This window comes from Pogona vitticeps, chromosome 4 (genome assembly GCF_051106095.1).
Source record: "Pogona vitticeps strain Pit_001003342236 chromosome 4, PviZW2.1, whole genome shotgun sequence".
Taxonomy (NCBI): Eukaryota; Metazoa; Chordata; class Lepidosauria; order Squamata; family Agamidae; genus Pogona; species Pogona vitticeps.
Window position 1 is genome coordinate 68153952 of NC_135786.1, and position 12094 is coordinate 68166045.

Genomic DNA, 12094 nt, shown 5'->3' on the forward strand with positions numbered 1-12094 from the left:
TCATGAACAACTTTCCCCTGGCACCAGCTCCAACTGATTTCAACGAAACTTCCTTCTTAGTATGGAAAAACTGGGTCAGGACCTCCGCACCAGACACTTTCAAAGAAACCCATGAGCTTTGCCAATCCAATGATTTCTCACTCCTCTGTATTTACCCGGACCAAACTGGCCTTGCTTTCCATGGTATTCCTGTCTTTCCAACACTCGAACCCTGAGCCCTTGGATTGGTAAACTTGCGGCGTTTGAGCTGGACAGGACGTAACCCCCTTGGCTGGGGAAGGTCACCTACATGGAAGTCACTTCCACTGCACATCAGCGGCACTCGCTTGCCAAGAAGTCGAGGGCACATCCGAATATATTGCCAGGGAGGTGAGGGGGGGGGGTCCGAAGTTGCCATTCGGTGCAGATAGTGCTGAGGTCCCACGGCAGCTCATGGGGAGTTAAAGGCGCACCATTCTGCGAGGTGGGGGGGGGGGCACCACGTCGAGGTCCAAGCTGTCAGTCGGCTTGGCAAGGTATGCGTGCAGGACTTCGGGGCCCGAATTCGGGGTGTCCGAAGAAACCCTTTCCTCCCAGCCCCGGCTTGGCTCAGCCCAATCCTGGATGCTCTCCTCCGCGCAAGAGGCGCGCCCGAGGGAGCGGCTCCGCTCCATCAGGCACAGCCAGCCGCGGGCGCTTCGCCTCAGGTATGGCGCTGAAAGGCGCGCCGCAACGAATCCGCCCCGGTGATGGCAGGTCGGCGTCGGGAGCCTCTCCAGGGGGGTCCCGGCCCCGCGAGAACCCCGAGCGCCACCGCGGAGCGGCCCCCAAGCCCCGCCGCTCTCCCGAGAGCCCGGCCCAGAGGCCAGCCCCGGCGCTCAAAATGTCGGAGGAGCGGTGCGTAGTTGCCGCGCCGCGTCCTTGTGGCGCGCCTCTCGCACGCAGCTCCTCCGGGAAATCTGCCCGGGTTCGAGTCCGCCGCCGACACCGCCGTCCCCCCCCCCCCGGCGTGGGAGGGCGGCGTGTGGGTGGGTGGGTGAGGGGGGCAGAGAGAGGAGAGAAGATGGGGGTTCGCCGGGGCCCGATGCCAAGCGGCCAAGTGGGAGGGCAAAGGCCGCTTCTGAACCGTTAGTTCCCCCCCCCGTCCCTCCCCTTTACGGTTTTCCCCCCTGCTCTTCCTGTCCAAACATTTTTAAATTTCCGCGCCTTCCTCAACAGTCTGGTTTTATTTATTTGGTTTCGTCCGCGGGCTTTTGTCTCTGCCCTGCTGCTGGGTCGGGGGGGGGGCGGCTCGCCTCGCCTCAGCCAGCCTGAGAGGAGGCGCCCGGGCTCCTCTTCAGCCTCTCCCTCTTCTGCTCCGGCTCTGGCGGCGCGACCGGGAGCGACCCTCGAGGGGAAGGAGGACCGGCCCGCGCGCCCCCCCTCCCATCCTTCGGCCCGCGCCCCCCACCTGGCGCCGAGGAGAGCCCGGCCGGCCTTGGGGACCCGCAGTGCCGGAGCGGCCGGAACGGGCGCTCGCCCCTGAGCCCAAGATGCCGGGAACCCGAGGAGACCTGGCCGCAGTTTTCCTTCAGCCGGGAGGAGGATGCCCGCGGCCGGGAAAGGCGGCGGTGCCTTTGCGCCCGGCTGGGCAGCGAGGTGCAACTGGGGCGGCGGCTCTGCCTCCTGGGAAAGCCGAGGCCAGCTGCCAAAGCCATGCCAAGCGCCCAGCAGCCTCTCGGGGTTGTCCCGGGGGATCCAGCGAAGACCACGGTTGCCTCCAGGATGCCAACCGGTGAGGTATCCTCATGATTTTTGTGATGTTACAGTTAGTCCTCTTTTTCTTTCCCTTCCCCACCCTTTTCCCTTTCCCCTTTCCTTTCCCCCACCTCTCTCCTTTTTAGTTGCCATACAAGCTGCTTTCATGTTTCACGCGAAGAAGAAAGACCAGCCAGCCACCTTCGTAAATCAGATTAACCAGACTATGATGAATCCGGTGCTCGGTGCCCGCTTCCACTCCCACTTCAATTTCTAGAGCAAATTGGTTGACAGGTCAAAAGAAGGAATCGTCTCTTGTAAGCCACATGAGGAAAAGAAAGATTAGTTTAAAAGGTGAGGGAGCCCCGTGCTAATCTTATTTTCAAAGCAAGGAGGGGGGAGGATCCCAGGAGTTTGCAGGTCTGAGTTCCAGGAGGTATAGAAAAGTGTGCATTGGGTTTTCTAATGCCATTCTTAATCCTGCATTGCTCCATCACCGTTAATAGTAAAGAACTCATGTCAGCTAGTGGAAAATTACCAGATGAACGTATTTCCATATCCTTAATGCGTTTTGGGCTGGGCCCCCTCCTTTCCAGAGCTATAAAGATATGACCTTGCTGAATAATTTTTTTAAAAAAAATCTTAAGTAAAATTTTGTAGCCCTCTTCAAGCACCAACCAACTTCATAAGATTTTTTGCCTCCTGGGGAAATATTCAAATCATAAAGAATATAAAACGCTATTAGGAAAGGAAATTAATATATTTTACCTCGTATTTCTTTGCTTCCATTAAATCAGCCATGTTAAAAGAGAAGCTACCTAAAAGGTTAACCATTGACTCAGCACTCCTAGACATATTTCACTTTTATCCAATGAAACTGTAAATATTTGAGGGTTGAGATTTTTGCTGCCTCAGAAATATTAAATTTAATAAATAGGATATAGTTTGTCTTAGCACAGTAAAATGCATTCTTTCAACTTTGTTTCTGTAATGTGAATGGTACAAGCAGGTGCTACATAGTTTCTGGGGAAAAAATGCAATCCAGTCTTGAGACTATACAGTATTATAAGAATTTTCAGCTAATGAAATCATGAAGAGGAGGTGATCTGATAGTGTTGGCTCAGTTTAATTAAACTTATGGTTTTAGTGCACTGCTTTATTATCTTACATTTGCACATCTTTGTGGACAAAATACCTGTCCCTTTAGAGTGGTAAACATTGTAAACTTATCAGGCATTCATTTCAAAGTTTAGACAACCAGGCCAATAAGTAATTCAAAATGTCTAGCTCCGATTTCCGGTGCTGAGAACAAAAATAGCACTCATGCTTGTGTGTGTGTGTGTGTGTGTGTGTGTGTGTGTGTGTGTGTGTGTGTGTGTGTGTGTGTGTGTGTGTGTGTGTGTGTGTGTGTGTGTGTGTGTGATCAGCAGGTTTTGTGAAAGTCCAGTGTTATACAGTAATGTAATAATAACATTATTAGCACATTGACCATTCATCAAACCTTTGGGCAGTTACTGTCTGTGTAACAGTTGATGTAGGTACTCTCTGTATTTAATTTCCCTCATTGTCTACAGCACTACCCACTAAACTGTATTGCACAAATACCTGAAATTTAGAATAGGACTTAATGCATCTGATGGATGGTGCCATAGTCCACAAAAACTAATGCTTTAATACATATGTTCATTTTTAAGGTGCTGCAGGACTCTCTGTTCCTTTGGAAGCCATTTTACTAGAGCTTTGAATAATTAATTCTGTTTCAGGCCTTGCATTATATATATATATATATATTTTTTTTTTTTCTCAGTAGCAGAAACATGGCATTTAGGCCCAGATTTTGTCCTTGCCAAGATATCAGCTTTAACATATATATTCATACAAAGGTGATGCAGTGCCATTTTGCCAGGGTATATTTTGATCTAGATCACAATGCAAAATGCATCTTGGCAGTATATTCAAATGACAATTTTTATTTCTCTTTTTGGATACTCCTGAACTAGGAATGTGAGATGTTTAAAAGTTTCCAGGGGTTAGAAAGAAAACAGTAATTGAGCTATTAATTAAAAATCTATTTAGTATTCCATAAGAATCCAGTTCTTAAAGAGCTCTTCAAGCAGGAAAAATCAAGTTGGTTGGCAAAAGCCTAATTCTACAAAATACACTTTAACAGAATTTCTGCTTGATGTGCTTCTCATTTCTGCTTGCTTAAACTGATGACCTTGCAACAAAAGGGAGGGGCTATAATGAAAAGATCCCCAGCATCTTTAAATGATATGTACAAAATGTTGAAGCCTGTCTTTATTCTTTAGTAATAATGACTATGACATAGATTAAGGTAAATTGAGTTTGAGGGATGGGGTATTCTACTTTAGGCTACTATTCAAAGCATACTTGCTCTTAGAACAATTCCTACTAAAATAAATGGGATTTGCCTTTTGCAACTTGGGTAAAGGATCAGACTATTAAAAAAATGAAATACAGCTGCGAGGAAACTGAGTGGCAGGGAATCAGCCATATTAATTTACCTTAATCTGTCTTCCCTGGGGCAAAAATCAGAAGCTTAAGAAAACTGTGTGTGTGTAAATGCCTTGCCTGTCTTGCTAGCTGGCAGCCCTCCCTGCACAAATCATGTCGATCATGCCTATGTGCTCTTTGAAATGTAGTATGCTTTGCTTAGGGGTAACCTCTGGATATGCATTCTCATCCATCCTTTGATATAGGAGCATATATTCCCTACTAGTGATATGCAATCATGTTCTGATCAAATACATTGGAATTGGGGTTGTATGCACATCCTTATGTAACACAGGTCCTTTATATAACTCCTTCTTCTTTTCTTTTCCTTCTTTTCCCCATTAAAGTTTTATGTCCAACTCAAAATATAAGATGGTTCAGCAAAAAGAACTGCTATACTGTATTACTTAAATGGAACATCATCATAGACTGGTTTTAATAAGTAACGAAACCATCTGCGCAGGTGCTGAGATTGTCAACTACTAAACACTTTGCTGGCACCCCTGCTTTCTTAGATATAACAGTGGTCACCATTGAAGGACCTTTTTCATAAGGGTAATCTATGCTATTTTGTTGATGTCCGCTAATAATCCTTTGATTCTCCAGAGCCTTTAAGCCAAAGTTCAGATAGGTTCTCTCCTGCTTGCTTGTTTATTTATTCAAATGTTTCTGCAGTTTCTGTAAAGCTCTCAGTGAAGATTTCAAATTCATATGGTTTTTATAGTTAAATTGCTGCAGGATATATATTTAATGATAAATACATAAGGATAAAAATGATTGTCGTGTTAATATTATGAACAATACATGTAGACATAAAAAGGTGGCTCTCCTGGGAGGGAGTAGCTATGTGTATACCCTGTCATTTTATATGGAAGATTAATTTTTTAGTGTATACATGAGAACTCTCCTAGCCACACCTTAAATAACTAACCTGTCTTAATGAGTGCTATGGACTTGCCTGCCATCCTGCAGGCAACATCAGAGCCGATCCCTACCATTAGGCAGAGGTGGGCATCTGTCACAGGCATCAGATTCTGTGTATTATGAAAGAGCAACAAATTATTCCTTATTTATATAATTCTTGTTGCATCTTTGCTACCACTGATAGGGAAAGGTGTTGGTTGAATTTTCTGCCTTAAGTGTCAAAATAATTTGGCTAGTTTTGAACATCATGTAGTTTCATTTGGGAGCTGAACTTTCTGTTCTGCCTGAGACAACAAAATGTCTTGATCTGGCCTGAACTTTTATTTGGAGCCTTAAGCAATCTTGGTGTGGTGCAAAGGCATTCAGATTAATGAACTTTCTCAAAATGTTCCTTGTCTGTTTGGCAGATAAGAAAGTAATTTACAGGGTTTGTATTGGTCAAATTAAATGGTTAATATTAAATATCTTAGCATATTTATTTGCAAATGTGGAAATAAGATAGGTTTTTCAAAGATACAGTACTGTAAATTTTGATTCTTTCTCCTCTGAAGGAAATCAGCTCTGCAAAAGCTCCTGTGTACGTTACACTGTTAAAGAAAGAGGAAGCAAAATTATTTAAAGTGAGTGGATATTTTCCCTACTATGGAGTATTGTTCAGTTTATTGTACAGTTAAGAGAACAGAATTGCCACATTAACACACGCACATAAAGTTAGTATCTATATAATAAAATTAATGATTAAAAATAATAATAACAGTTATTTATTCAGGCCTTTCACAAATGTCATTGCCACCTTGAATTATTTGATTATAGAAACTATTGTCAACAATAGGATGCAAAACCTGTGTCATATTATTTAACTGACTTTCAGGAAGACTTATTATTTATTTATATTATTAAATGCCACCTTTCTTCCCATAGGGGACCCAAAGCAGCTGACAACAACTAAAAGTATAAAACAATCAACAGTTTTAAATTATAGATAACATATTAAAAAGCAATTAAACATATGTTGAGATTAAAACCAGGTTAAAAACAAATTTTAAACATTTTAAAACATTTAAAATGTGTAAGTTAATAAACAAGGCATTCCTGGGGCACATTGCTTAAAAGCCTGCCTGAAAAGGAAAATGTTTGCCTGATGATGGAAGAACAACAGGGAGGGGGCCAATCTGGCTTCTCAGGGCATCGTCTTCCAAAGCCTGGGAGCTTCCACTGAGAAGGTCCTCTCTTGTGTCCTCAACAAAAGAGCTTGGGAAGATGGTGAGACCGAGAGAAGGGCCTCTCCAAAGATCTTAAGAGTTAAGAAGGTTCATATGGGGTTATACAATCCTTCAAAGAGCCTGGACCCAAGCCGTATAGGGTTTTATAGGTAATAACCAGCACTTTGAATTGGGCCTGGAAACAGACTGTTGTAGTAAAGATGTTACAAGCTCCCTGTAACCAGTGCCAGTGAGCAGTCTGGCTGCAGCATTTTAAACCAGCTGAAGAGATGTGAAGACACACTTTATTTGGGGATTATGCTGGAAACAAAACAAAATACTCTTAATATTGTCAGTGTTCTGATTGAGAAAAATCCCAAGCATTTTCAATTTAGCTTTAGACTAAGAATTAGAATACAAAGAAGGTAATGGAATTGCTGTTGAAGTCTCCAAAGGCTAGTACCATGAAAAATGTCTTTGCACAAATGGTGGCTTCATACCAGTCTAACCCTATTATGATTTGGGTCAATAAGTTGAACCCAAATCCCAGTTCCCACCCCACAAAACAATATTTCGCACAGTTCTCAACCCTTATTCAATGTACTATATATGGGTTAGAGTTGCACTAGCAGAGCAACCTGAAAGCACAGCCCTGTGTACATCTACACAGGAGTAAGTGCCACTGAATTCAATTGGACATATTCCCAGGTACATGTGTATGGGTTGTAGCTCACAGCTTTTATGAGTGACCATAAAATAGGCATTTCCTATATCAATTTTTTTTAACCAGGCAACCTGAAATAACATTCTTTTTGTATAATTTTTGGATGCTTCATTAAATCAAGAGCAAACCATGGCTCTGAGTTCTTCATGTGTTTGCAGGTATTGAGGCTCTAGGCTCCTATTTCTTTCCACTGTTGTTGATTTGCTCAGCTTGGGTACCACTTGATAAAGGCTCTATTTTAGGGCTCTGATTTTAAGATTTACCAAAAACAGCAAGTATTCTAAAAGTTCTTGTAGCTCAAATGAGCAGATTCTGGATGTGCTGTTGGTCAACCCTGAAAAGGGTAAAGATCTAGTACCCTCTCCCCCAGAGCCCACCTCTCCCCTCACAGATCCCACTATCTTTTGCAAAGGCAAGTGCTGACAATGGCACTCATCCTCTAGAGCTTGCCCTCTCTGGCAATGTGCCCAGAAGCCTGGTCTTCGCAATGCAGTGCACAGTGGGGGAGGGCGAAGGCTCTCAGAAATCCTTATTCTGCCTACAAGGTTTCCCTGCATAGCATGAGTGAAAACAGCAAAAGGGTGGAACTAGAATTATATTCTGAATTTGGAAAGTATACTTTCAACAAATTCAAGAAGGCAGAAACCTACTCATTTACCACTACCTGCTACTAAGAGCAATGAAGATGATGTCATTCCTAGAATGTGACAAAGAACTAATAGTATATGCAATAAAAACAATGAGTCAACAGTTTCTATGCCCTCGAGGTCAAACTTTCCACAGATTGAAAGTAGCCTATTCTTTTTACACACAGGATTTGCACTTATTAGCTACTGCATAATGCAAAAATGTGCAATGTCAAGATAACAGAGTAACAAAACTTGTTTTGTTCAAATAAATGTCTAAGTGTGTTTATTGTGACAAAGAAAGAAAGAAAGAGTTTAAATGTTCTGGAAAACTGTTTTGTTTTTTTGGTTTTTTTAAGCATGCACTTCTCACGGCACTGCAGAGTAAACTTGTCCTTCAGAAAGCATTGAATATAAATGCAGACTTGCAGTATGCAAGCTCAGGAACACTGAGCATACCCAACTTCCTTTAAAGACAAGAGGAGCGTTGTGGCTTAACCAACCGTTTTTTAAGTCTCCATCTCTGGATGGGAATCCCCAGAAATATCGAACCAGGTTTGTTGTTGCTATTTCAGAGTGAAAAAGGCAAGAAAGTTTACTTTAAAAAAATGTACCCACTAGCCTGACAACAAGGACCATTGGGCTCAGTTGGACTCAGTTGTGAGTAGACCTCTATAGAGGATATGCTGTTAATGTGAAATAACTTCAGGTAATTTGACAATCTTACTTTTTAATTCCCCTGCACTAGTCTCCTGGTAATAAAATCTACTGGGCAAATGTCTGCCTTTTTCATTAGGCAAGCCTGAGAATTGCCGAAGCCTTCAGTGCCAATTGCAGTCTACTTTTTATATCACTCTAATGGGAAACAGAAGAGAATCCTGGCAAGACTCTGCAGGGAGGAGCTATAGCATAATACAAGATTTTGGCGATCTAAATGGTTGGTGTCATTTTAATTAGAATGCATGTATGTACATCACATTCAGCATCTTTTCTAATCATTAGCGTTAGACATCTGGAGGTTTAGTCCTAGTTGGGTCATTTTTTTGTTCAGTACTTACAAAGATGTTACTTTTCTGTAGTAATAAGTAAGCTAAACAGATGTATTTGAACTGTATCAAAGATAGATTGGCAACCATAGTTGTGTATTGCAAGCCCATTTGACCAAATTATGAATGGACACCACCCTCTTTAATTTTCTGGGAGCCTATGGAGAGGCAGCATTCAATTTTCCCTCTGTTAAAACGTTAAGTTTACAATATGTGTGATTCATCCATATTACAAAGTATTGTACTAGCTATGTTCCATGTATGTGCTAAGTTTGTACTTCAAGTGGACAAAAATCTAAATGGCATGACATGATGTATGAATTAGTGCGAACTCTTTGTAATGAACTCTTTATCTTTTTAAATTTTAAAATACTTGTTGCCTTGCATTTCTTCCATTATTTCATTGGAGGCTGGTGGTTTATTGGGCAGGAAATAAAATTCTAACATTTTGTTTTAATCACAGCTGTGAAAGTAACAGCTTCCATAGCTTCATCGAAGAATAAATCCAACTCGTAGTCAGATAACCAAATTTCCCAGTTTCAGGGCAGTCCAGGGCTCTGATGACTCCAGCTAGACAGGGAGACCATTGAATGGTCTGTGCAACAGAACTTGCCACCACTTAACCTAAACTATGAGTATGAAGATACCCATTCTGCCAGAGCCAGAACTTCCTCTCCTAAATTGGGAACTGCTGTGCAGATGAAGAAGTTCATAGGACTGATTTGAAAAGATCTGTTCCTATGAAAGCTACAGAGGCTGCATGTGAATAAACACAGTAAAGAATCAGGCTTTTATTTCACTGCCAACTATGGTTTCAGGTGCCTACCCTAAGACACACAGGTGTTAATGTTTGCCTTACATCTAAAAACAGAAAGCAAAACAATCATAAAGATTCTTTGGCACCCACTTTTAAAATGGCTCATATATGGAACTAAAGGCTAGTCCGCACAACTGTAGCAGAACTGCAGAGCGGAGCTGACTCAAACAGCCTGAAGTACCGTTGTCATCGGAGTGTTTTGCCATGAGTTCAGACTGTGTACAAGCTCACCCTGAGGTATGAAGCTATGGTTCATGACCCCAGGTTGCAGTGAAGTTCAGAAAAACTGCAGTGCCAGTCAATTCCCTACTGCACAAAAAGCTATATTAATCAATCCCATTGATAAATGGACATTGCATAGCGTTTTTAAATTGCAGTTTGATATAGTATATTCTATGTGCGTGCACATACATTTGTTAGTTTTCATTACTCTGACTAAACATTTGGGAGATTCTTTGGTATTTATCTTTTTAACTTTTGCACATCTAATTTCTTCTGCATGAAAGGACAATTCCCTCTAAAGGCAACTACACTCTCACCAAGGCTTTTTGCTCATAAAACACAAATACAGTATTCGTCATTTTTAAAAAAATTTCGGTAAAAAATTATTTTGGTGTTTAAATGTTTACTTATATTCGAAAAAGCAGGGAAGGGGGACAAAGCCTTGCTCTTGGGAAGAATTCAAAAACAATTTTGATTACAGCTGTTAAGTAATTAAATGAGAGGAAACAAAAAATTATACACTATATAATCTGGACCCACATGTAGTAATATGATGAATATGTACCGTTCCTACAAAGATACTATATATGCCAAAATACTTTATCCATTTGTGATAAAACCTTTAATGCATTCTTATCAAAAGCACTGCTGAAATTAATTTTTGGTATTAAGGGTACTCCCAAATGCATAGTTATATTAAGGTCATAATCTCATAACCACTTAGTTGGAAATAAACTATGTTGAATAGAATCAGAATTACTTCCAAGTATGTATATATAGGGTAATGGTGAAATATATAGCTAATTATACCATCTCTAAGTATGAAATTACTTATGCAAGAGAGCTATCCATCCATCCATCCATCCATCCATCCATCCATCCATCCAGTCCAACTAGTGGCATTGCCTTATGTCAATCTTATTATTACAAGAATAAGAATGACAGAAGACAATGAACAAAAAACAAAAATTAAATACAAAATATAATAATCACAGGTGGCAGACAACAATAGACCAAAATGACTGCATCTGATATTTGTCAGCTGATAAAAACACACAATTGAAGTTAACATGGGTTCTGAGATATTATTTATAGAACAGCATATAATACATCACGTGGCTTGATTCCACCAAATCTTAGGGCTGCTTCTCTCAACTTGTGGTTGATGGGACTTCTAGCCTACAAAAAAAAAATCAAGAAGGCATCACAATGGAGAAGGGTCAATTTCTTATATACCAGCTGTATAACAACTGAAATCCTTACCTCTTACTAGATGTGTTCTTTAAGGGAAATTCATCCTGTTGGAGCACAGAGCATGGTGTTTTATGTAATTGGAATGTCCTCCATGGGGAAACTCACCAAGCCACTTAATTGCTGTCTTTTAGATTTGCTAATACAATCTTTTCTGATCTACTAAAATTAAAAGAAATATTTTCAAACAGGTGACTGATTTTATTGATGACAGATTTTAATAACAATGATAGTGCTGATTAATATTTCTGATTTGATTTATAGTAATTGTTCATGTAACACTTTGGATGCTAATTCTGAATGTTTTGGCCTCTGGTAAGTGTATTGATCCAGAAATATCTTGCTTTTCTATTCATCCAACACATTATCTGTAATTTAAATATTTATACAACATATACAGAACAATTTGTAATCTTAGAGCTTCCACATCTGCAGGCACACACAGCCATTAAAAAAAAACCTCTGGATGATACTAGAGTTAATTCTGTATACAATATGCCCTTTCCCCTTTCTTGAGGCATAAAAAAGAGTATTTCTACTTGAACTGAGGCATCAATGTAGTTGCTTATTAAACAACTAATGTTCTATAACCTAGAGGAAAGTCTAAGTATCAGGGTTTCACACAGTCAGTTAGGATTGTATAATCTCAAGGCCATAATTATATTCTCTTTGGCAGTTGTGTCAGACGAAGAAAACGACTCTTGGGAATGTAGTGACAAAAGCAATGAAGAGCAAATGCTCTACACAGTCATAAGGCACATTATTTCTACAGGTCAAGAAATAGGGGTATGGTTTGAGATCTATCCAAAGACTATTGGAAAAGACTTTTCATTTTTCTTATTAAGAAAATCAGAAGAAGAATAGAAGCATATTGTCAACAGACTGCTGTTATAAATTGAAAACATGAAAATATGACTAAAGTGGATGATTAAACATTCCCAGTTACAACAAAAAATAAATGAAGATAGCCTTTCCCCCTCTACCATCTGTACCAGTTGAGAATAGAGTTATATGTGACCTTCATGCCTCTTGGTGAGTCTAATTCAGTATAT

General features: G+C 40.8%; 1 protein-coding gene across 8 annotated transcripts in view; it reads left to right on the top strand.

Annotated features, from left to right (window-relative positions):
* Positions 1-606: 606 nt before the first annotated feature.
* Positions 607-12094, top strand: part of LOC144589050 (uncharacterized) — a 51712-nt gene continuing 40224 nt past the window's right edge. Inside the window, exons 1-2 of one of the 8 annotated variants that reach the window (XR_013544921.1) lie at positions 607-686; positions 1863-2070. Coding sequence is in view for 4 of the 8 variants with exons in the window: in XM_078392868.1 (XP_078248994.1) it covers positions 1565-1753; positions 5706-5774 (258 nt within the window). In the remaining 4 variants the exon portion in view is untranslated. The other 7 variants (XM_078392868.1, XM_078392869.1, XM_078392870.1 and 4 more) reach the window with 7 other exon arrangements.